Genomic DNA, 25150 nt, shown 5'->3' with positions numbered 1-25150 from the left:
GTCAGTCTGGGCTTCAGCTTTATATAGGGCTGTATGACCAAGCAGCAGACATTTGGAGAAAATGCTAACCTGTCCACATAGTCCAATCTTTCCACCTGAAATCACCTACCAGTTTTAGGATGTCTCTCTACTATAAACACCCTGCACTGGGCACAGTGTCTTATCAGAAACAAGTTGGCCAAAAGAAATGTTTTATCAAAACATTCCATTGAACGGTCTCGTTGATCAAGGAAAAAAGTCATCTTGAGCAAAGCATTTCTTGACTGCCCTGCAGACATCACAAATGGGCAATTATGTAACATCTCAAGGCGCTGTACCAGAGACAAACAGAGGCGCTGTACCAGAGGGTTCTCATACACCCTCAGGATGACCAAAGTTTCCAAGTTCAAGGAGGTGAACATCTCTGAATTACCTGCTCCCCCTCCCCAAGCTCTTCTTCTTCTTTTGCTGGTTCTGCCACAGGAAAGGGGCTTCAAGAGGGTCTGCAGGTCTTTCGCCCACCCCCATGGCAGTAATTCAACTTTGCCTCTAGAATGTGTTTAGTATTAAACTGTAGGCTGGTGCTGGGTGGTAGGGAGTAGGTAGCAGAGATGAAAGGCAGTCTTCTCCTTCTAGGAGCTTCTGCCTGACCAGAGGGACAGACAGACGGGTGACCCACCATGCAGAACAGGGGGAGAAGTGCTGCCAGAAAGGCACGTGGGATATGAGGTTGGTTGGGGCTCTTGCTGCAGAAAGGGCACCTGATGTGTAGTGGGTGTGGTCAGAGTCAACATCAGTCATCAGTGCTTAGGAGACAGACGACCAGTCCTGAATAAGTGGTAGGAATGAGCCAAGCGAAAAGGCATGGGCAGGAGAAAAGGAAAGACCCTTCTAAGCAGAGGGAACACACAATGACTTCATCAGCGCTTCACACCTGGTCTCACGTTGTATCATGCTATAAATGAAGAAACAAATTCCATAAAATTAAGTGACCTATTTCCTGGTCACTTATCTTGTAAGCAGTGAAACTAAGATTTAAAATTAGTACCACACTCCCTGCCTCTTCCTAGAACTGGCTCTCTGAAGGGGAATCCTTCTTAGTTAGTTATTGTCACACATTTCTCACACCCTATCTCAGGAGCACCGAGGGTGAAAGCAGGTGCCCCTTATTCATTCTGGGAAGAGGTCCAAAGTGTTACAGACTCAAAAATCATAGAATTTTAGATTTCTCGTCTTCAAACCAGTTTAAGGAAACTGCATACAGAAGCCCCCATCCTCACTCCAACCCCCCTTACACACAAATATCTAAGAAATTCACAGTGTATATTAATATATGAAAGGAACTAACAAATCCTGCAGAAAAATTAATGTGAAATTTTGACACAGTGTGTCTAAAATGTAACTGACCATGGAAACCTTCAACCTACTTCCTTTATTAAAAAAAAAAAAAAACCCTTATGAACATCTTTAAAGACATTCTGCATTCTGTATTCAATCTTCTCATAGTGGTGATGATGAAACAGCTGTCCAGAGGGCTTGGGGGCCACCTTTGAGTATGTACTAGTGGCAGAGCCAGAACTCAATTCACCAGACTTCCTTCCAGTCATCACTCTCCCTAACAAATCATGCTTCAATATGTCCATTCCATACTTTCAATACATAAACAGTACACACAGCACATGAGTTGATAACCTTGTAATTGTCAACTTACAAATTACCCTTGAAAAAAATACAAAGAAATCTGTAGGTGAGAGCTGAGATCATATATACAAGTTTGAAGTGTGTTTATATACACTATTAATCGCTCTTGTCATGGTTTGTATTAGTTATCCAAGTCTTGCTGATATCAACTGTTTATCTTCACAGCCTTCCCACTGAAATAATAATACCAATAACAACTACTTGCTCTCTCAATGAGAAGGATAACATTAATATATTGATGCCAATTTCTAGTGTTTATCTTTATGCATTCATTTAAATGGAACCAAAGCTGAAGAAATCAGTCATTAACAAGATAATCAGAAAACAAATCTTTGTACCCAGTACTCTGTTGCTAGATCAAATTCCATTATTATTGACTAAAAAGAAAATGCTTCACTTTGCAATTCAGTTGGAATCCTGACAGCACAAAAAGGGAGGACTGGAAATCTTTTTGTTTTGCAAAGATTTATATTATAACAAAATTCATTATATAAAAATTTAAGTTTTGCTTGAATGATAAATTTTTAAAGGCAATATACAAGTGAAAGAATGCAGGCAGTGCCCAACTTTGGAGAGTATTTATGAAGAATAATGTGTTAGGAAAGATTAATTGGGCTTTCTGTCCAAAAGTTAAATATTCAGTGTTTGCTTCTGTATTTGTTACCAAAGTCTTCTTTATCGGTAGAAGGAGGCAAATGATACCTTGAAAATGTTTTAAATGTGCAACTTTGCTTATCTCCCTGTATTAATGATCTCTACAGCCGTTGGTGCATTAACCTTATCACATAGCCCAGCAATAGGGGAAAAGTATTGTGAAAGGAAGGAAAAGAAAAGACATTTAGTTATCTGGAGACCCTTTTTTCAACCTCGCAATTTTCTGATTGTCAAGGGGGAAAAATGGAAGTTGGGCTTCTACTGGGTTTTCTTGAAATCTCAAAAAAGAAATTAGGTATTTCCAAAGGGGTGATTCACTAGACATCACATACTGTGAAGAGGACAGAGATTAGATGATCAATGAAAGGCTCATTATGTGAATCCTGGGTTTTGTGAGGCCCACGAAAAAGCTCTGAGCAGAAGACAGTGAGTGGCTCCTGAGAAAGCCAGGCTCTCCTTCAAGGCTCTGAATTGCTCATTTGCGGATATGACATTACAAGAAATACCGTTTGCCCCTCAGAGGACTTCTATATCCTTCTTCATGCAGTCTCTGTGTTCACATAGAGGAAATTCAAAGGCTCCGTCTTTTCATCCCTTTTAACTTTGACAACAATACCAAACCCGACCCTGAGACCCCTCTACCTTCTCATTCTTTCAAGGTGCTTAGGAAACCATCTAACTTTATGATCGAAATTAATGTTTTCATCCGACTGCAAATGCTGGAGCCCAACACACATACCAGCAGAGTGAACACTTCTGCTTCTTCAGCCAGGTAATACACCTCTTTTTTTTTCTTTTTTTCTTTCTTTTTTTTTTTTTTTCATTATCCCTTTAATGCAGAACAGGGCTACTGATTACAAAGAGGCAGTTTGACTCCAGCAATAGGTCTTCTTCACTAATCCTCACTGTCATGGAAATTCCAGCTGCTACAAGAATAAGAGGTTCAATCCATATTTGCCAGCTCTAATATGAAATCTGTCAGAGCCCAAATTAATGAGTTCCAAATTCCTTACATCACGATAACAGGTTAAGACTGGTCAATTAATTACATAAATCCTTCCCGATTCATTGTACGTTTGCAGGCCAGATTGTGTCTTACATTACTCCATGACACAAGGCCTTTTGGCTCCTGTTGTTCTGCAGAAAGGCCCCATTTAAGTGGAGGCTGCCTGCCACGGCAAAATGTTAAATGTCACACGTTAAATTTGCACTTTTCTGTAATTGCTTTTGTTAAAAAAAAATTAAATTAAACCAGAGGGCTCCCAGTACACCACAATGCATAGGGCTGGGATGGTACTGAACGAATCCCCCGGCACGCAAGTAGTCACCTTTTCCCTCAAAAGGTTCACACCGTCTCTGTGCCAGGAGCTTCCCTGGCTGTGGAACTCAGAACGTGCATTTTGTGAAAATAAACCAAGTTTCCCTAGAATCTGTGGCAGCAAAAATATACATTTGGAAGATTCTTTTCTCTATAAAAGATTAAAATAGGATTCTTTACATAGCCAGATTTCCTCTTGTCTACCAGCAAAATTAGGTAAGACACTGGTGACCTGTTCAGGAACACACGTTGTACAAGGGAGTGTGTGCTACACTTGTGTAGGTCTTTGCCTTCAGAAAAGATGTTGCTGATGGCTTTGCTACTTGGATTAGTAACTGGTACACATCTACAGAGGGAAAAGCACTGAGGATTAAGAACTCCAAGGAGTTCAAAAATCATCCGGGTCAAACGTTTTTCTTTTTAAAACATCAAAATGAGTTTGGAATCACAGCTCATTTGAACTAGACGTATAACTGTGGACTTCACCTTCCTAGCGCGGCGGGTCTTCACTCCAGTACATTTTCTTATAAAATGGCCTTGCATGGGCCTAGGTGCTTTGTATTGGATGGAATGAGTCCCCATGCTTCCTGCGTCATCCTCTCGTTGAGGACCGGGAGGTTCTGCGAATACTCGAGCAAGAAGACGATACTCCTAAACACGGACGGAACCCCTAACACCACTCCACCAGGCGGACAACTAGCCAGACCCCAGGCGTTCTTGGGTGGTCAGCCGCCGCCGCGGCGCTGGCCCGGCAGCGCCCCCCTCTGTCCTTCGGCGGTCCTGCACCGGGTTATGTCACCGGCCGCGCGCTTTTTTTTTTTTTTTCCCCAGGCGACGAACAGCCCCGCTTCTGAGACTGCAGCCTAAAGAGGCGGCCCACTGGTGTCTCCCCGCCTGTTCCTCACCCCCCCCTTTCCCCCGCACACACAGACATTAAACTCCGACCCAGGGCCGTTTCTGGACCCGGAGGCACGCCCTTCTACCCAGAGGCCCAGTCCCGCCACCAAGCGCGACGGTCCCCTCCCTCTCCAAACGGGGGGCGGCGAGTTCAGGCGACGGCAGGCTTTAAGGTCCTGGGGAGACAGCAGAAGAAAGAGGTTAACTGCTGGGTGCGGTGCGGCCGCAGATAACACACACGGAGCGCACGGGTTGTGCCCCCATCCTCGCCGCGACCCCGGGGCGCTCGCGGCCCCGCCAGGCCTCGCCGCCTCCAGGCCCGGGCAGCATGTCGTCGTCCCCTCTTGCGCCGGCCCGCTGGGCCGGGCCGGGGCGCGGAGCGGGGGGGCGGGCAGGGGGGCCGCAGCGCCGCGACCATCTGCAGAACAAAGACTCGGGTCTAGACCGCGCAACCACGCGCCGCCGCCCGCCTCCCTCGGCTCCGGCTCCGGCGCGGCCGACCCCGACCCAGCCGCCCCGAAACCCACCGGAGCGGCAAGGTGGCGGCTCCACGCACGCTCACAAACCCCAGGGGCCCCAGGAGACCACTGAGCCCGGAGCCCCGGGGCCAGGTGTGTGTGTGTGTGGGGGGGGGCATTGCCATTCAAAGCTCCCTGCCGCACCAACCTCCCCCCACCACCGCGAGGTCCCTCTGCATTCTCATTTTCTTATTATTTTTCAGGCAGCCCGAGTTGTCATTTTCACATTGGGAAGGGGGCCTCGCGGTGCCCACGTTGGCTGCAGGTGGGGCAGGGGAGCGGGCGCTGCAGGTCTCCGCTGTAAATCGCTGTCTTTTTGCGGTTGTTCCCTCTCGCCACCCACCGCCCCCCTCCACCGGGTTTTCTTTCTCCCCCCCCCCTTTCTTTCCGCAGCGCAGTTGCTATGGGTTACCAGGGCGGTTGCCATGGGTTACCGGACCGAGGCCGGCTGGCTCGCTACCTGCCACCCAGTCGGCGCCGCAGCCGCCGCCGCCGCCGCCGCCGGCGGAGCTCCGGGGCGGGAGGAGGCGGGAGCGCGCGTGTGCGGGACGCGGCGCGGGGGAGTGTGCGCGAGCTGCCGAGGCGCCGCAGCCAACGGGCGGCCGAGGGTGCAGCGGCGGGAGCGCCACCGCCAGTGGGGTGGGGGCAAAGCTATAAAGAAGACCCGGAGGTAAGAAACTAACAAAAACACAACCACAAGTTACGCCCGTGCTGTGCCTCCACAGCAGCGAAGACTAGCGGTGTGGGGTTTGGGATGCATCTACACTTCTGTGTGGGAGAGAAAGGGTATTTTCCTCTTTAGCATAATAAGCCATTTGCATAGTGTCGTTAGACTAGAGTTGACATTCAGCAGAAAACCGTAGCTTAATTTTTTTTTCCTCTTCTCTTCGGTATCTTTGGAAAAGAAGTCTTCGGAATTTTAGAGAAAGAGAGAAGGATCATTCACTACCAGAGTTTGCGCAGCTAAAATAATTAGTGTCCAATGCGGTGTTCATAAGAATGATCTAAAAAAGTTTCCAACAAGAGTGAAGAGCAATTGTGTCTGACTTGAAGGGACAATGGTTACTCGTTTGTGAGATGCATCTGGCAAAGAACAGAGGCAAAATCTTTTGTAAATATTTCAAATTTTGAAGAAATGGTTGCTTACTTCTTCTACAATTTTTGAACTCCCTCTATTACAGTGTATTAATGTCTTATGACCTTTATTTGCAAAGAAAATTGTATCTATGCTTTGAATGTCCAACTGGGGTAATTAATTTCAGATGGCATTTCTTTTTGAAACTGTGTTTATATATAATAAAGTGAGAAAAGGTCTACATTCCAAACAAAAAGAGAAAATTATGTTGAAATAAATTGTTTTCTCCATTGAAAAGATGCTACATTGAATTCATAGGACCAAGCAATTTAAATATTAAGAAGAAAACTATTTAGAAACAGAATAAGCTTTTGTTTTGTTGCTTTTGTCTTAAAACTGTAGAGGCCTTTCATGGAAAAGAATCTTCTCTTTTATAGCTGAAATACTGAAAACCGTATTTGTACCACAGTAGCTCAATAATGATGTATCCTTAAGGCACCAAAAAAACATACTGAGTTCAAAAGAGCATTCAATTTGCTGTTGGATATAACAGTAATTGTGCCTAGGCTAAATGAATTTGGTTATGTTCTTAATAGCCATAAAAGAAATTTTATTCTTTTACCTTACTACAGTCAGGTTATGGCATATCACTTGTTTGTATTTAATTATTCAATAAAATGTGCATTAGACTTGAAAAGCTCCTGCAAAATACTTAATATCTTAAGGGTCACAACTACTTAAAGATAAACATTTCTGTTTTTCCTCAGTAATTTTTAAAACTTGAAATTTTAACTGGCCATCTAAATCACTTTCTTCCAAGTGAGACTTTAAAAAAGCCCTAAGTAACAGGTTGTTGACTTTCACTGTCGACACCTCTGGGTTACATATAAGATCAGCTCTCAAACAAAACACATAAAATGGCTTTACAGGTGAATCATTTATCCTTTCAGAATTAGCCACGGAGGAAATACAGTTTTGATGTATGTGAAATCATAAAGCATCCAAGATTAGAATTCCTTACATTTAAGTTCCATTAAAGATAGTTTTAAATAAACATCTATTTAATTTAGTTACTTAGGAATTATGTTCTTTTCCTAAAGAAAGCTTTAGAAAAATACACCAGAGAAATATAAGGGACTAGAAAAAAGCCAAAAAGCCACTGAAGTTCACCTAAATATCTCAGCTCCAGAAAATCAGTTTTAAGAAGCCAGTGGTTAGATATCACAACCACCAAACCAAGGCTAAAAGCCTCAAATGTGCACAACTATAGTGACTCTTAAACCAAATCCTACCAAAGCTTCTCATTAAAATTTACGGCTTGTTCAAAAACACACTGAATTTAGGTGTAAGTCAGAAAAAATATATCCTCTTGTATAAAATAAGTGATCCAACAAACTGAACTTATTTTTTTCATGTTTAATGTGAAAACGATGATCTTGTGAAGTTTACATACCACAGTATTAGGCATACTTAATATCAATTTTGATGGCTATGTTACATCATCTAAAAATAATATGACAATCGGTGGCACACTACATGCTTTTCAAAAACTGCTGTAAAACAGAAATAATGTGAATTCAAATACATATTGCCCAGGAAGCTAGGGATCGCTCTTAAATGACTGGATGGCAAACTTTACATGTTAGCAAGAGAAAAAGAAATTGCTAACTCTTTTTTTCTCCTGTACTAAAACAATGAGTCTTAGATGATAAAGTAACAAGATACAGGATATACTAAATCAAAATATTCACAAAAGCTCAATAATGCTCTGGACCAAACAAAAAGAAGAAGGAAAAAGTAAGATCATTCTTATTTTAAATTGAATTTTTTTCTGTTCTTAGTTATGAGTGTTTCAAAGACTTTTTAATAATATGGTAACTTTTAAACTCCCAGTTAAAATAAAATGAGGTGAGGTAACATTTAATTAAAGCAACAAGTTATTCCGGTTACGTAAAAATATCTTCCCAGTGGTTTCAGAGATATTTCGTACCATTCAACGAAGAAGAAACTTGGATAATTATCTCAAGAAAATGCTGCCTCATCTGAAATTTGAAGTTCAGTGTAGTTTATCTAAGACCTTTTATCTTTGGGCCACTAAAAAAGAAGACATTTTATTAAATGACCAGTCCTCAGGCAGATGCCTTAAAAGAAAGGGCTTTTTAAAAATGAAGAATTCTTAAATTAGCAAGCTGACATTCTTTTCGAAATTACGGGACTATTTATTGATAAACTTACTAATTTTTAGAAGATCCCACTTATAACTTAAAAATAAGTGACAAGTGACCACCACTGACACTGGAAGTTATCTAGTGATAAGAAATTGCACATTTAGTCAGAAAATAGTTAACCCGTAAATTCTAATCACACAACGATAATGAAAACTATTTGTTTCCAGAAACCATGTTTGAATCTGGACCATGAAAATGTATTTCTGCGTCTCTAGATTGCAAATACAAGCAACATGACTAGCGCTACTTCTGTTTTTGTATAAGACATCAACATTATTTTAACATGTCTCTATTCATAAGATGTACTTTCCATCTAAGTGTGACATAAAGTGCTGGAAAGGTGAGACGTCTCAGAATATCTCAAACAACCAAAAGCAAAGTGTCTCTCCCAGGGCAGGGGAGGTGCCCACAAGATGTCAACCACATGTCTGAGAGAGGCGGCCTGGCCCATGCCGTCAGGCTTCACAGCAGTTAAGATCATAGAGGCCGCGTTTCTGCGAACGCTGTCCCACTGATAACAACAAGGAACGCACTCTCTGAATTGTTAAATGAAGGCTACCTATAGAGCTGTCTTTTAAAACTGAGTAAAACCAAGTAGGTTTTTCTAAACATAGCTATCGTTTCATCCCAGGGCAGGATCTTGTTTTTAACCCACAATGTTTGCCTCTCAGGGGGACTTGCATTCACAGGCCTTTTCGCTTTTTACAAAAGCTTAGCCTAAATAAGACAACATAACAATGCCACTAATAAACAACCTGACGTCTTCAAGAATTTAAATGCCTAATGTCATGACAGTGAGCTTTAGGTAAGGATATATTATTAGCAAGCTTTCTTCTCCATGAGTGGACCCCATTTGCTCTTCCTAAGATGGTAACATTGGAATTATTTTTCAGGATTCCTGCGGAGCGGTGCTCATTTTACATCCGTGTGAACTGCTGTCATCACTACTGTGTCCAAACCCAGAGGATGAACTGGAAAAGAAGAGAGGGGGAAAATAATAAAAAGAGGAAATTGGTTTTCACAACACACTCAAAGCCTGAGTAACAGAGGAGAACTTTAATTATCTCCAGTCACAAAGAGAGACAGGAAATTTGGACTTTTAATTAGCCATTTGGAGTGCAGTTGGATATTTTTTTAGCTAGATAATTTAAACGCGAATAATTCAAGTCTGACTAAATGAAAGTCACATAATCAGAATGCAGATAATTGAATTTCTACTGCATTCATTAATTCAGTGTGGAGGTGTGTGTGAAGACTGCTATGATGAGCTGTCACAGCTCAATAAAATCTCAGTCAATTAATTTTTTCATTATCTTAGTATTACATCAACAAAAAAGTGAAGTGTGTGTATATCTCTAGACACACGTGTATGTGCACTCTGTGTTACACAAACACATACGCATCCCGTCGAAATGCAAGGAAATACCTTTCCGAATCGTAATCTATATCGTTCTCTTTTTTTCCTTCTTCATCTTCTTCGGGGAAACGTCTGTTCATCAAGGCAAACTTGTGAATGGCGTCTTCTACGGAGTACTTAGTCTGCCCGGAAACACAAGCCTCGATGTCTTCCGAACTCAGATGGCTCTGCAGGAAGAGGTGGAGGCAGCTGTCGGAGAGCAGGAGTGCGTTCTGCAGGACCCTGGGCGAAAGCAGAGAGGAGCAATGAGAGGTGGTCGGGGCAGACGATTAGAGGGTAGGAGAGAGCAAAACGTTAGAAAGGTGCCACCGAACTCGTCCCTCCACTGTGGCAAACTTTGCGTCAATTACAGACTCTGCTTATTAAAAGGATGAAAGCATATGTTAAGTTGTATTCAATTATTTGGAAATTTAGGTGAGTAAAAACACGAAGCTAATAGTTAAGAACATCTGTTAAAAGAATAACTTCAAGGGCATTTCTTCAATTTAACCATCTGCTATGACCATGTGGATTAATTGCGGAAAGATTTTGCTTATAGTCATAGAAATGTATGCTACTTAAAAAAATTTTTTTTACTGCCAACCAGTAGGTCGGCTCTGTGATCTTTATTGGCGACGCTGTCATGAAACATCAAAACTTTCAACGACTATTAAAAACTGTATTAAAAAGCCAATACGTCTCTCAGCACGTTTTACATTTTAAAACTTTACAAGTGTGCTTATATACATGTTTACAAGGGCTGATTTGAGAAGTGGCTTTTTTTGAAAACCTAAGATGGACTAGAAATCTCCATAATCTTCTGTGGCACTGTGTTTCTATGTTGTTAAAATAAGCCACCAAATAAAATTGCTCCAACAGATTTTACCATATATCCACTTAAAATACGATAGTTTTGTGCTAAGTACATACTAGCCTTCCCACGTTCAAGGTCAAAGTTTACAAAGTGAGTACAGATTTCAACCAGTGCATCAGAACTATACGGAAAACTAAAAAATGACTCCAGCAAATCTGTACCTGCTCAAATTTATATTAACACCAAACGTGGGCTTTTTTTTTCCCCCCCTGAAGTGCATGTCTCAGAACAGGAAATTAAATCAAATTACACCCTTATTTTTAAATAAAAACTGGTTTTACCTTTTTAGGAAAAATCTTGACATATGATCATTTCATCTCTATGAATAGTTCAATAATGATCTATTATGAGGCACTCAGACTAGACAGAGGGGACAAAACTAAAACATGAAAACCTGAGAATAATTTTGTCCAATGTGGGATTTTGCACAGAGAACTCTATGAAACAGATTATATATTTCAGACCAAACGAACCTTCCCTTATAGTCTGCATTTTTACACAAATAATTAGAAAAGTAAATCTTTTTTGGCCATTCGTGTCAATTTACTTAAAATCCAAGGTCACTAGAAGATTTCCTTTTCTCCAAAATAAAACAGAGTTGTTTCCTCAAGAAGGCAACAAAAGTCTACACGTGTATAGGATCACAGCCAAAAATCTAGCCTCAACAGGCTTCCCAAGTGTAGCTTGGGAAAATATTTTTACTGGCCTACTAAAAGGAAAAGTTAAACTTTTGTGCCTTTTAAAAGGGCAAAATCTCCAGCAAAGCAGCTAAATACTTCCCCCTCCCCTCCATGTCCTCTGCCCTGGCTTCTCCCAGAAGATGACCAAATCACATGGTAGAGATTAATTTACCAAGTACAGGTAGTAAAGTAGTAAATCCCTTTTACTGCTCTTTGAGATTTATTTTCTACATTTACAAATGTTTACCACTCTTGTTTTAAATACTTCAAATCAAGAGAAGATTTATAGGGCAACAACCCGTTAATATAAACTTGCGTTCGCTGTGAAGTTTGCACAGAGTTTCCCATGTCCTGTCAGTGGTTTTCCTGCCAACCACGCACAAGTAACTGCTCATAGGATTACGCTCACTGCTTTATTTCTGTTGGAAATGTGTTTTATTTTCTTTATAAAATAATAGGTAATCTTTAAAATTGATTTTAGATGGTTCGAGGCATTACACCACAAAAGTAATGAGCACTAATGCCAATGATATTGGACACAAATTCATTTTAGCTTTATTTCATGTCTAAAGCAATTCTACCGAGCCTTGAACTGCTCACGCGCGGTTATTAACTTGCTAGTAACCTAACACATGGGTACAGCAAACAAAAGTGATCAGAGTCCAGGCTGATTGGGACCTCAAGGCTACTGTCCTTTTTCTTGAGCTATAATTCAATTTCCAATTTTACTGTACATTAGACTCATTATTTCCCAGTGTTTTCTTTTCTGCTTACTGCTGCCATCTGGAGGACATGACGGTGAAAAGCAAGAGGGAGCCCAGCCGGCACACACCCAGCTCACAATACTGACGTGGGAGGATGTGCCGGTGGCCCAGTAGCCCGTGGCCCAGGGAGACCAGATCTGAACAACCACAGGGGCCTGGAGTGCAAAAATAGGACCCCCGCTAGGCACGGTTTTGGTTACTGGAAGGCTTTCTGACTGGCTGGCTAAATTTATGCTACTGTGCTCCATGGGGATGGGTTTTAAATGAGCAAAGTAAATTTTTTAACATATTCATAGTTTTTACTCTCAGGTATTTTATCTCGCAGTTAAAAATACCAAATTTTGAAAGTATTTTTCCATCTGGTTCGGTAAGCATAGCTAGTTTTTTTAAAGGAATATCTGGTTTACTGTATTTCACAGAATGTTGTGACTGCCAGCGTCATAATATTAAATTCTATTTTTACCTTAGTCATATTTGTGCCACATTTTCCACCAATAAATCTAATAGCAGAAAATCAACTTCAAGCTTAATATAAAGAGTACTTTGTAAAACGGTCAATAAAATGTCATCTTTATAAGCTTCCATAAAAGTAAACGTATATAATTTTCAAGGCTTTATAAAAAGAGCACAAAACAGCCTCTAGAATTTTAAAGAAATGTCTGAAAAGATATTTACAACATGAGTCAAAAGTTATTCCTTTCCCCCAAAACAACTTTAAACTAAACAAAGCAAATCCTGTTTTTCACTTGAACTGGACACAGTTGAAATCTGGTTTTCCTCAACATGATTTTATTAGGTGTATTATATACTAGTTCAGTTGGGAACAATATATAGCTATGCAAAACCACTTAATCCTAACTAAGGATGCCCTGTCTACTGAACCCAATATAATGATATATACACATGTGTATAGAGTGTGGAAGGTTAGCACTGGGATGTAGGGGAAAAAAAATTAATTCAGTCTGTTTACCTCTTACCATGAGAAAAAAAATAAATAAAACCTACAAATCTTCACTGAAGACATTCATGATCTGTGCTATGGTGCCCTCTATTGAACACAAAGACTTATAAAGATGTGTGTGTGTGTGTGTAAGAAACTAATGTTTCCATGCTTTAAAAAAAAAAAAAACTATAATATTCCTTAAATTTTTAAGAAATAGAAAACTATAATACAAAAGTCTACACTGAAAGATATATATAGTTATATTAACAGGATGAATTCAGTAAAGAAGGAAAGCTGTCTCCCATTGCGATATGAACCAAACATTAATTAGTAGGACTGCCATGTTTATAGCTGGTGACTTACCAACACTTTGTAATTTTAGTCTATAACTTTCTTTTTCCATAACTATTCATAGAAGAGACTTAAAATTTACAATTAGCCAGGGGGGAAAAATCCAAAAGGGAATTATAGCCAAGATTGAAAGAAAATGATTGTATTTGAAAAATGTCACCATCATCCTGACCAAATTTAGCTAGCATTTAAGAGGTCCACTAATTATAAACTTGCCAGTTCCTGGAATTAATAGATGCTTCCACCTTTCCTATAATTTCCTTGTCTATAAAATCAAGATGATACCCAATTCCTAATATTATTGTAGAAATGGAGATAAAACATGTAAAAAGCTAAACACAGAGCAAGTGTTCAATAAATGGTATGACTTATTATTTGGTGCCTAGTCAAAGAAACAACTTCCCAACTCCTTTATAAAGACTGGCCTGGATATGTACTTTGTTATTAAAGATATATAATTTCACCTTAAGGTAAAAAAACAAATATATACTTATAAACACACATATGGGCAGAGACAGCAGCATTTTGTTTCAAAGGGTTTGAACATACATACTGTTCTTGGTTCATAACTTCAAAACCTCCATAAAAACCAGATATGAAAAATACATGTTAAAAATCTACAACACAAGCATATTTCCCATTTTAATGTTAGGGTGTCTTCCCTCTCAAGTTCCTAAAGTTACAAAAAAATCGCAGTGTGGGCTATTGATAGTGACCTTCCTTAACGGGCAGCGAATGGGGCCTTGGGGGTATGTCACGCTGGGGTCAGGACCCAGCGCCGAGAAGGCAGAGCTGCATGCCATATCCAATTTCCCCAAGTGGGCTGGGGCTGGGGGGGTCCCGGGGGGGGGGGGCGAAGACCTGCAAGGTTGCTACTTCTACACAAACTGGACAGAGAACAGGACCTCCAGGTGTCAGAATGCGGGGGGCATAGAATGGAGGGTTAGGAAGACCCGGAGCGGCCACAGTGTCTACGCCATTTAGGTCAGGCTTCAATCCAAACGGTGGTAGTATAGACTTCTTGCTTCCTTCAAGCTCCAACCATGTAGAAGGACCAGCTTTTATCTTCAGTGTGAACCCCATCAGCTTGGAGACTAGCGTTCACACACTGTAGTGGAACAAATAATGACACTAGGGAACTCGGTGTCTGCTCCATGACTGCATTTCTGGGTGACCATCCAGACCGAATTTTCCCCTGACATGGATACAGTACTTTCCCACCAGAACGGAAGCTTCAAGAGAGTAAGGATCTGGGTCCACCGTGTGGGGTTCTATTTCCCCAGGACCCAGCTTGGCCCCAGGTAGACAATAAAATAGGTTTCCAGCATCCTTTCCAAGTGTCATCTTAATGATCTCAAGCAGCACCTGTGTTTCATGATCGCACTCTTTACAGCAACCTGAGGCAGGACACAAGAATGAAGGGGCTTTTCTGAGGTCGGATAGCCAGAACAAACTTAGGAGCTGTGATTCACAGGAGCCCCGGAATCCAGCCCTTCAAGCTCCTGATCCAGGATCCCTTCTGCTAGGATGTCCACATCGAACGAATGCTGTCCACAAGGAGCCAAGTGGCACAGTTTGCAAAAATAACCAAGTCCAAGCCTGCCCGCTCTGCGGCCAAGTGGCCTCACTCAGTCGTTAATTTGGTAGATCAGCTGTGGAAGGGAAGGTTGTTTTCAAAACAGTGAAACAGGGGCGCCTGGGTGGCTCAGTGGATTAAAGCCTCTGCCTTCAGCTCAGGCCATGATCCCAGGGTCCTGGGATCGAGCCCTACATCAGGTTCTCTCCTCTGCAGGCTCCCTGCTTCCTCCCCTCTCTCTCTCTCTGCCTGCCTCTCTGCCTACCTGTGATCTCTGTCTGTCAAATAAATAAATAAATACAATCTTTAAAAAAAAAAAAGTGAAGTGATTCCTGGTCAAAAACACATGCCCTGTGCTTAACTCGCAGTATAAATACAGAGACACATGCTGTCCTTTGACCTCCAATAAAGAGACTTCTCTACAGAAGACAAGCAGCTTCCCAGGGCCGACAGCGACTGCAGAATAGGGCTGTCCCCGTCCAGGCCTCGCTGCCAATGGCCAGTCTGTGGCTCCCCCGAGCAGCATCTGCACTGACAGGCCGCTTGGCAAACTTGGACTCGTGGGCCACATCTTAAGGGAGACGCCATCAGCCACCTGGGTCTCAGAGAGACAACAATTAAAATCAGAGCTGTCTCCGAAGGGAATGGGCAGAAAAAACTTGACCAGGCCATTGTTCTGTCATGCCTGTGATATCCAAGAGAATACCACTATAACGGATCCTGAGGACTTGGCTCACTTAATGGGTTCTTCTGGTCTCTTGTCATTTTTATTCCTCTGGCTTCTTCTTTTCTGGCCCTTCCTCAATTTATAATCTTGGATGTTTCTGTATGTCTCCACGACCCCTTCCAAAGAAAGACACTATATCAACCTAATGGAAATAAATATTAATATTCATGTGCATACTTAATATCCAAATCCTTTATGAGTGAGCCATATGGGGAGGAGGCATTATATTATTTCAGGTTAGCTCTAAGGGACCATGCAGTGAACACCAAAGGACATTACTTCAGATCCTGAAGTCAGCAGAAAAAGAAAGGGAGCTTAGGAAACTGGGCCCTGCCTCTAACCAGTAGTCATATGACTCAGCCCATTTCCTAATCTATAAAATAAGAAGTTCGAAAAATTAGCTCAAAGCTATTTCATGTCTAAGTGAATTAAAATAATAATGGTCAAAACCACACATTACATGCCAAAGCGATGTGCGTGCTTTACCGTCATCAACTCACTTACTCCTCTCAACAACTTACGAAGCACATACTATTATTAACCCCACTTTATGGATGGCAAAATGCAAGTACAGAGCAGGTGAAAGACTTGCCCAAGCCCAGCCAATAAGCAGCAGAGCCAAGATTTGAACCCAGGAAGTTCGGCCTGAGCGTCTGAGTGCAAACAATGTGCTGTTTCATGGCATGGGTATTCTAGCATTCCAGAGTGGGAAAAAAGAGAAATTACAGTAGTGCAAATTCAAGTTAAATTAACCACAGTACCTAGCATCAGCAAGCAATCCAGAGTTAATAACCCAGACTATTCAAACACCAGTAATTACTCCCTTATAAAACACTCCCTCCAAAGAGCACAGTTAAACTTTTTCTTTAGAAGAGCCCAGGAAAGTATTCACTAGCAGCCCATCATGGAGCTGATTTTGGTCCATCAGTCCCAAGTGTGGTAAATACAGACAGTTTTTAAGAAGTACCTTCTTAATAATGCACGTTTGCCTCCTGGCAAATTTTACTTTTGTCAGCTAAACTCCCAAGTAATTTGGCTCTTATTTGCAGCTTCAGGGACTGTACGCACATTTATTACCAAACCCAATTAGCTCATTGTTTTCCTTCTAGAAGATGCAGTCCCGGATGTGCACCGTATGAGACAAGCCACAAGATGGCACTCTAATATAGGAAATGAACTACGGAGCCGGGCTCTAGATGATCATCATTCGCATTTCCAACAGGGATCTTCTCCCCCACATAATTAGAGGACACTTCACTCATGCAAAGCACTTTGCTCACAACTGCTGTCTGGCCACAAGAGCTTCTGTGCACTTACTTTCTGAGGAAATCTTCCAAACCCTGACGACGCTGATCTACATGCTGGCGATTATTCATGTTGAAAAACAGGTTTTTAGATGGAAGTTCTGGTAGTTGTCTTATGAGAAAGAAAAAAAATTTTAAATCATCAAATCAAGGTGGTTTAGTGAAAGCAAATTACGTGTGAGAATTATCATGTAACTATCAGTTGTATACATACAATATGGCACATATAGTTACATAATAAGGATATAAGAAAATCAATTAACTTAAAGAAAAACCAATTTTTAAACATTTTTTAGACCCTTCACGGTCAATATCCAGCTGGGGAAATTCAAGTGGTAAATTTTGAATTCAGATGTAGTAGCTACAAAACTAACTCAAGTTATATATTGCAATCAAGAAGAAAGCCTACAAAATCCTTCATATATGATGTATCTTAATGCCCGACAAATTTTTAAATGCTGGCTGTAATAATAAAGTCTCCTCAGTATCCCTTATTTAAATCACTTACACCAGCAATGCATTACTTTGGAGTCTCTGCCTCAGCCACACAAATTCTCGGTATCTTCTTCGCACACAGGATGTTTTCATGGTAAAACACATGCTATTGGTCTGTTTAAAGAAAAAGAAACATTTAAGCCTCACTTAAGGAAAAAAAAGAGTTTTTTCTTACATTTCTAACTCACTATATATACACCCATATGCCTTTTTAATAGGATTTTTAAAAACCAAAAGTAAATCTGTATGTATTTTTGTACTTTTTTTTTTTTGGTACATCCCATCTTGTACAAAACCCACCTCTGAAGACCAGTGGGGTGACATCAATGAGCAGTGTTGTCCTGAGACAAAGCAGGACCCCGCCGCTCCCTGAGTCCTGAGGTAGCCTCCTGCTCACCTATTAGTGCTTTCAAAGATGAATCATAAAAATTAAACAAATCCTGAAGTTTAAATGACCAATAAAAACTCAGGGTCATCCCTTCCATTTTAATACCATCATTCCGTCCGTGGAGGTGCAGAAGCCTTCGGGAATTAGAGAGCCCTTCTTACAGCCCTTGACATGATACCACAAGAAGTCATCATATCCTTGATCTGGCCATCAGTACAGATCACACAAATCATCAGGCATCCTGAAATCACTTTTGGGGGCGCGGGTGGTAGGGAGGAGTAAAATTACCACAAGAGCTGCCACAGCACCAACCCAGACATTTTCCTGCACCCAAACCATGTTTATACCCTGAACATTCTCAGCAGACTGCTTCCCTAACTTATGCCCAGATTTTCTTCTAGAACCTATCAGTGTCATTGATCTTACTTCCAATGTTCTAACTTGTTGAATGGTGGGTCTTCTCTCTCCTATGTTTATCTTTTGTCTGCATCTTGGGTCTCCTCTGACTCTGCCGAGCTAGAAGCAGCAGCCCCCCAAGAACCACCAGGATCAAGGCAGACACGCCCATCCCGATGGGATTCTCTCTGTGTAATCATGGTTGTCTGCTGCTGTGATCAGGATGTCTGGGGGTAGTGGGTGCTGGGGGCTGACCACGGGGAGGAGAGGCTGTGTCTACCACAGCAGCTGCTCTGGCGCTGCAGCTGCCCCGACAGGGCGCCCCACACAGCCTAGGAGTAAGTGGGGGCTGGGCTGCTGTCTGTATGCTGGGGAGCTCTTCGTCTGGTGACCTCCAGGTGCAGAGGGTCGCCAGGGTGTCCTGAAATCACTTTTAAACAAGAGAATGCGTCCTCCTTTTCTATGGGATGTGCAAGGCAGAGTGAGGCATGGTACAGAGGGCCAAGCATCTGTGTAGGGAACCCACATGCCAGGCCCGGCTCTGATACAGAGCAGGACACTCAAACTCCAGTTTGCTGAATGGTAAAATGGGGATGGAGGAGGACATACCTATTTCATAAGCACCTGGAAAATATTATCTATTAATATTATTATTAGATAGGATATGTTGGTTTCCTTCCAACTACCTTACAGCAGACTTCGGAAAAGCCACCTACGACAGAGTCCCCATCCTAAGCAAAACAGCGTAAACCCAAGACTGAGAAATAGGTTTCTCCCTTCTCCTTTGTGCAAACAAGAGACTGGCAAAAATCTGTCTACTGGTTTTTCAAGATCTCTATTCTCTATATTTAATTCAAAATTTTATTCCATAACCTTTACATTGCCAAATGAGAAAACTGCTTGCCCCCAAGAGTTATATTCTTTCAAAATCGTTATTATTCTACCACTTAATAAGCACCCAGCAGTTGTTTTCATTGGCAAATGTAAGTGACTTCGGGCCGGAGTTCTTCAACTGTTCCCGTGAAACGTATGGCACAGTTCCTGCTACTCCTGAGCTTGATAAAGTTAGAAAACCTCAGAAGGCAGAAAGGTTAAGACATTTGCCTCCAAAGCAGCTACTGGTCTGAACCCCATCACCTTTGACAATATGGCAGCAAACGCACCAGATGGAGTTTGCGGCGCAGTAATGTTGGAAGTGTGGATTTCAAAGCACACCAGGGCCTCACTCTAACGAGACCCTCGGGGACTAAGACTGCAAGCCGTTGACACCAGAACGGTGCCCTAACAAGGCCTGGGCAGACATCTTCTCAGTGCTCCTGCCCCAGAGAGGACCAGGCCACTGCAGGGAATCCTGACACCTCGGGTATGGGCTCGGTCCATTTCAACTCCCTTTCGTTTCATGTCAATAACATGGAAGCCAACTGGAGAGCCATCTGGTACCTCCACCAGACAAAGGTCCATCTGTAAGTCCTTCATCAGCAGGAGAAGGTCAGGAGAGAATATACTGTCCACTAGTTTAAAATTCCCAATAACACTAAGATTTCAGAGTCTCCTGGTATCATTTCCCCTTAAGGTTAGTTGAAATGGGTTAACCCCCAGCTTCTCTACCTGCAAAGCTATATGGGTCTGGCATCTGAGTGAGGCTCACGAGAGCTCTCCAGGCCCCTCCACCACCCACTCCTAATCAGAAACAGGTATGGACAGTTTAGGACCAGACTATGCTGAGATCACTCATTTATTAAGCTCCTTTAAATATATTTGCTTATTTCTGCTATCTACCAAGCCCAGAAGATCTATACATTGTTAATTTATTAGCATTTCAGAGAAATGCCGCAACACCATCAAATAATATTGGAGGAGCCTATCATTTCTGGCACAAGACAGACATTTCTGGAATCACCTTACGCTATTTACGTAGCAGAGAAAAATCTATGCTTTCATTAATCCCTGAGGATAATTAAATTTCACATCTACCATAAAGTGTGATAAGGACCGACATATTTTTTAGAGGAAGTTAAAAAGGTACTAAAGAATTTCATTTCATTTTCAAATGCTTAGTCTTACATACTCATGTTACAATTTTCTACACAGAATGCATATCTGGTATGATTTATGAGTAAAAAACCAAAGCAAAATCAAAATACAAGATATACCCTGGCAGCAGCCTTCCACGCAACCAACAAAAAAGCAGTTCTTAAAAAAAAAGGCGGGGGGGGGTGAGTTTTATGGCTGATGCTCGGGTTCCAACAGACCAATTTAACTATTCACAATGGGAGGAAATTAAAGGTGGTTAAATTTTACTTCACTTGAACTATATAGTCACAGCTAAAAATCTGAGTCTATTTCTATGCTCCCAAGAGAATTCTGGACTAAATCAGATGGGAAAAGTGACTATCTTCATGATCAGCAGCCAATAAACTATAACTAGCCTGCCACTTGTCTTTGCAAATAAAGTTTTACTGGAACACAATTATTCATTTATGTATCGTGTACGGTTGCTGTCACCCTGTAGCAGAGGAACTGAAACGTTTCAAGAGCAAATACATGGCCCACAGAGCAGAAGACATTTACTACCTGGATCTTAATAAAAACAGTCTGCTGACCCTTTTTCAAGATGATCACAGAAAGCCACACATCACACAACGTTACTTGAAAGATTATAATAAAGTATTACTTCCAAACAAAGTACATCATTTCTAGTTATTTACGGACATTAATTACTCGGAATCTAGACTAAGGCAAAATAATTGCACATGTTCATTTCCTCCTTTCCTATTCTCCATATAAAACCACCACACATCAGTTTTCCAGAGAGCTCTACATCCTTTCAAAACCTAAGATTTATCAGGCAATATATTACCCAGAAATATGCTATAACAGATCATAAAGAAATACCATTAATGAGCTATAAATACTCTTTAACTGTGAATTTTAGATGTATTCACATATTCATACATGAGGGCAATAAACATTAAAATATTAATATTAGCGAAGGTACAAGAAGGAACTCAAATGAGTAATTTTCCAGCTTTAGGAGCCTTTTGACTACTATGTTTGAGATACCGGCATTACTTGTAATCATTCAAATCCAGTTGAGTTAGGAACAATCGGTACAAATTTCAAGTATAAGAGAGTGCCCCATCAGATGCGTGCCACCTAAAAATTGCTATGGTCTCTGTCAACGATGACTGCATACTTACATGGATACATATCTCATAGTCAATATAGGAATGCCAAAAGTCCTCCTTCTGGATCCGAGGGTCTCGAACCCAGACGCTTACAAACTCCTGTAAGGGCATCATCAACAAAGAGATGTGTTTCAGAATCGTGAGCAAGGCTGGAAAGAGCAGAGGGAAGTGATGGCACAAAAACAAAACTGAAATGAGCTGTGGTCATGAATTCTTTAAAAAAACAAGAAGTAGAGCTAATGAATCAGGCATCAGAGGAAGTCCAAAGGCACTTTTGCCACAAATGGAATTTTTTAAATAATGCAAAACCAAGCCAGGTGCCCTGCTCAGTAGTCTTACAGGTTATGGGATGATAAGAAAGTGTACTCAAAAATTAGGCTGTCATTTTTTTTTTAAAGATTTTATTTATTTATTTGACAGAGAGAGATCACAAGTAGACGGAGAGAGAGGCAGGCAGAGAGCGAGGAGGAAGCAGGCTCTCCGCTGAGCAGAGAGCCCGATGCGGGACGCGATCCCAGGACCCTGAGATCATGACCTGAGCCGAAGGCAGCGGCCCAACCCACTGAGCCACCCAGGCACCCTAGGCTGTCATTTTTAATCATGAAAAATACGTTCAGATTTTTCTCAAATCTTAAAAGCAGCCATTTCTTACTTTCTTCATCTCTCTACATGAAATTGAAATCACTCCCTCGAACAAAATATAAAAGAGTAGCAAAGTTCATATGAAAAGCAAGCAATGGGAGATGAAAATGACTTTGTGTAGGCAGCCAAGCTTCATGAGAATAAGCAGCAATAACTTATTAAGAGAAGGATGAACACGTTTTACCCCATGCTTTTCTATTTTTAAAAATATATTTTTCCCCATAGTAAATCATTTCATCTTCATAATAACTTCCTGTTATAGGTAAAAGTTAGCGATATTAAAAAAAAATTCATGGCAGAATTCGTTCCTTTTTAAAGAAATTAAGATTTGGAAATACAGGATAAAGTTTAAAACACAATACTTTCCAAAAAGCGCTCTCTACTAAATAAGTTTAGTTTAAAAATAGGAAAGCATGTACAACAAATGATCACATATGGCATAATAAATTTTAAAGTATAATTTATTCACTGGGTGATCATAAATTTGCTAAATGAACGAATTGTTTTATTTTATTTAAAGATTTTATTTATTTCAGAGAAAGACCGTATGAGAGAACGTGAGCATGGGGGGGGGGGACAGAGAGAAAGGGAGAAGCAGACCCCCTGCTGAGCTCAGAGTCTCTCAACCCTCCCAACCCCCCCCCAACCCCATAGGCTCAATCCTCCCCCGCTCAGCCCTGAGATCATGACCTGAGCCAAAATCAAGAGTCAGGCAATCAACTGAGCCACCCAGGCACCCCTAAAGATTTTATTTTTAAGTAACCTTTACACCCAGCGTGGGGCTCAAACCCAATACCCCAAGATTGAGAATTGTGTGCTGTACCGACTGAGCTGGCCAGGAGCCCCTAACTGAATTTAATTTTAACCATTTTAACTTTTCATCTAAAAACGGGGCATCGAAGATGAAATTCTAGACATTTGTTACTGCCCTGTTTTAGCACATCTGAGAGGCAGGCTATGAACTCCAGAGCAGAAGCAGAAGGGAGATGATGGTGTTTTCTAGGCAGAGCACCTCCATTCTGTCACACAGATCATAAAACGGGAATTTTCCAGAACAGAGGGGCTTTTTTTAAAGGCAAAAAAATAGTTCACATTCCCTTTTGCCACCTATCAAGTGTCACCTTCTAAGGCAACATACACTTCGGTCTTGAATTTGAGACTTCTGCCTCATGCCCGCCCTCAGTCTACAGGGATTATAAATTAATCTTCCCCAAAGTCTTACTTTAAAATCTTTTCATTCTGTATTTTTAAAGTCATTTAGAAGACAGATAATAAAAATGAGATAATAATATAGTGATGCTCTAAACATTTTTGGCCATTATTTCTCAAAAGCCTATGAAAGTCTAAGAGAAGCCGCCTAGAGAAACTGGAACAAAATCCGGGCATGATGCCTTTGTCTGTGCACGTTTCATCTCTGTCTCCAGTCGGCGTGCATGTTTAACTCACTTCCCTGAGTGCTCGGCACACACCTAGAGTTCTTAGAAGGAATGAACCTGTCATCAACGAATCAATAAATAGAAGGTCAAACAGGTTAGGAAGAAAAGACCAGAGTCCAGAGTAGACCACACTTATCTTCCCAAATCTACCCCCTAGGCATACACTCAGGGCTGCCTTCAGACTTCCTGGGCCCTAGGTACTTTTGCCTTCAAAAGTTTGATCTAAAAGTGCATATTATTTTTCTGATTTTAAAGGAAATTAAAACATTTTCCTGGGCCCCTAAAAGCAGAGCGGGCCCTGGTCACCACTGTGCCTATGGAGAGTCAGTGGAGCCCACACTGAGTAAGGCAGAAGGCTGGTAAGAGTGGCCAAGGTTATCCTGTGCCACCCCTTCCTGCCCCGCCAGCCAGAGGCACCCAGTCATCGGGTCACAGGGAACCATGTGCCCTCACAGGGTGCGGACAGCTCCATTTTTCCACCGGAAAGGCAGGAGTGCTTGAATAGACCAAAAGGGAAGTTAAGTATTTCCGACGGCTGAATGTTCTACATGAACAGAAGACATGTACCTGTTACCGAAACAGTGGGGCTTTACACAGATGATCTAGACAAAAGTGAAAAGAAAAGGAAACCCACTTCTCAACATGCCACAAAATTGTGATTTAAAAAAAAAAAAAAAAGAAAAAGAAAGATTCTGAACTAAAACTACAAAACCCACAGTTACTACAGTATCACAGAATCCCTGAACACTTGACACACTATTCATTGGGGATGGTGGCAATGACAAATAGTTCTGAAAAAAAATCAGGGCTTCTTTCCCCCTGTTTCATTGCAACCGACCAACTGTGAACTTGGAAGCTTTGAGTAACATGTCCCTGTTCACGGAAAGAGCACTGACTTATGGTCACAAGACTAGAGATCATTTACCCACTTTCTAAATTACGAAATTATTCATTGAACCTCTGTTTCCACATCTGGAAAATGGGAATAATGCCTGTTCCAACCTCTCTCAGCTGTTTGTTAGGAGTATCAAATCATAAAACACGGCTGAAAATGCTGGGAAGTTGTTCATTTAGTGCTATGTGAATGGAGGGGTGCCTGGGTGGCTTGTTGCTTAAGCGTCAGACTCTCGATTTTCGCTCAAGTCATGATCTCAGGGTTGTGGGACTGAACCCCGTGTCAACCTCCTTGCTGGGCGTGGAGCCTGCTTAACCTGCTTAAGATTCTGTCTCTCCCTCTGCCTCTCCTCCCCACCCACACCCTTCACCCGCACTCCTTGCTTATGCTCTTCCTAAAAAAAAAAAAGTGTAAGTGTTACACGAACATAAAGTATTATCACAAAAAAAGGAAAATGCTTATAAACCCAAAGCATTGAGACCCTCCCACAGACACTGGCAATAAGCAATTAAGCTAACCAACTGTATGTATTTTTTAAAGTATAAACTATTAAGAACCCAGCAGCAGACACTCTAACTCTGTTAATTTCTCAGTGAAATATAGACTGACCTAAAAATTTCATAGCACTTGCTCAGAGCAAGCCCCTCCTAATATCTGTAGAAGGAATGGACAGCATAATGGCAAATTACAGTAAAAGTCTTTTCTTCATCTCAGTGGGTGGGAAT

At 41.5% G+C, this 25150-nt stretch overlaps 1 protein-coding gene across 2 annotated transcripts in view; it reads right to left on the bottom strand.

The window, feature by feature from the left end:
* Positions 1-7543: 7543 nt before the first annotated feature.
* Positions 7544-25150, bottom strand: part of SNX10 (sorting nexin 10) — a 72504-nt gene continuing 54897 nt past the window's right edge. For both annotated transcript variants that reach the window (XM_044246259.1, XM_044246260.1), the window contains 5 exons: positions 21465-21551; positions 17494-17594; positions 16999-17097; positions 9797-10009; positions 7544-9341 (listed from right to left, as the gene is read on the bottom strand). In XM_044246259.1, the coding sequence (XP_044102194.1) occupies positions 9260-9341; positions 9797-10009; positions 16999-17097; positions 17494-17594; positions 21465-21551 (582 nt within the window). In that variant the 3' untranslated portion in view covers positions 7544-9259. The remainder of the gene's footprint in view (positions 9342-9796; positions 10010-16998; positions 17098-17493; positions 17595-21464; positions 21552-25150) is intronic.

This window comes from Neovison vison, chromosome 4, assembly GCF_020171115.1.
Source record: "Neovison vison isolate M4711 chromosome 4, ASM_NN_V1, whole genome shotgun sequence".
NCBI lineage: Eukaryota > Metazoa > Chordata > Mammalia > Carnivora > Mustelidae > Neogale > Neogale vison.
This window is presented reverse-complemented; position numbering and strand designations above follow the sequence as displayed.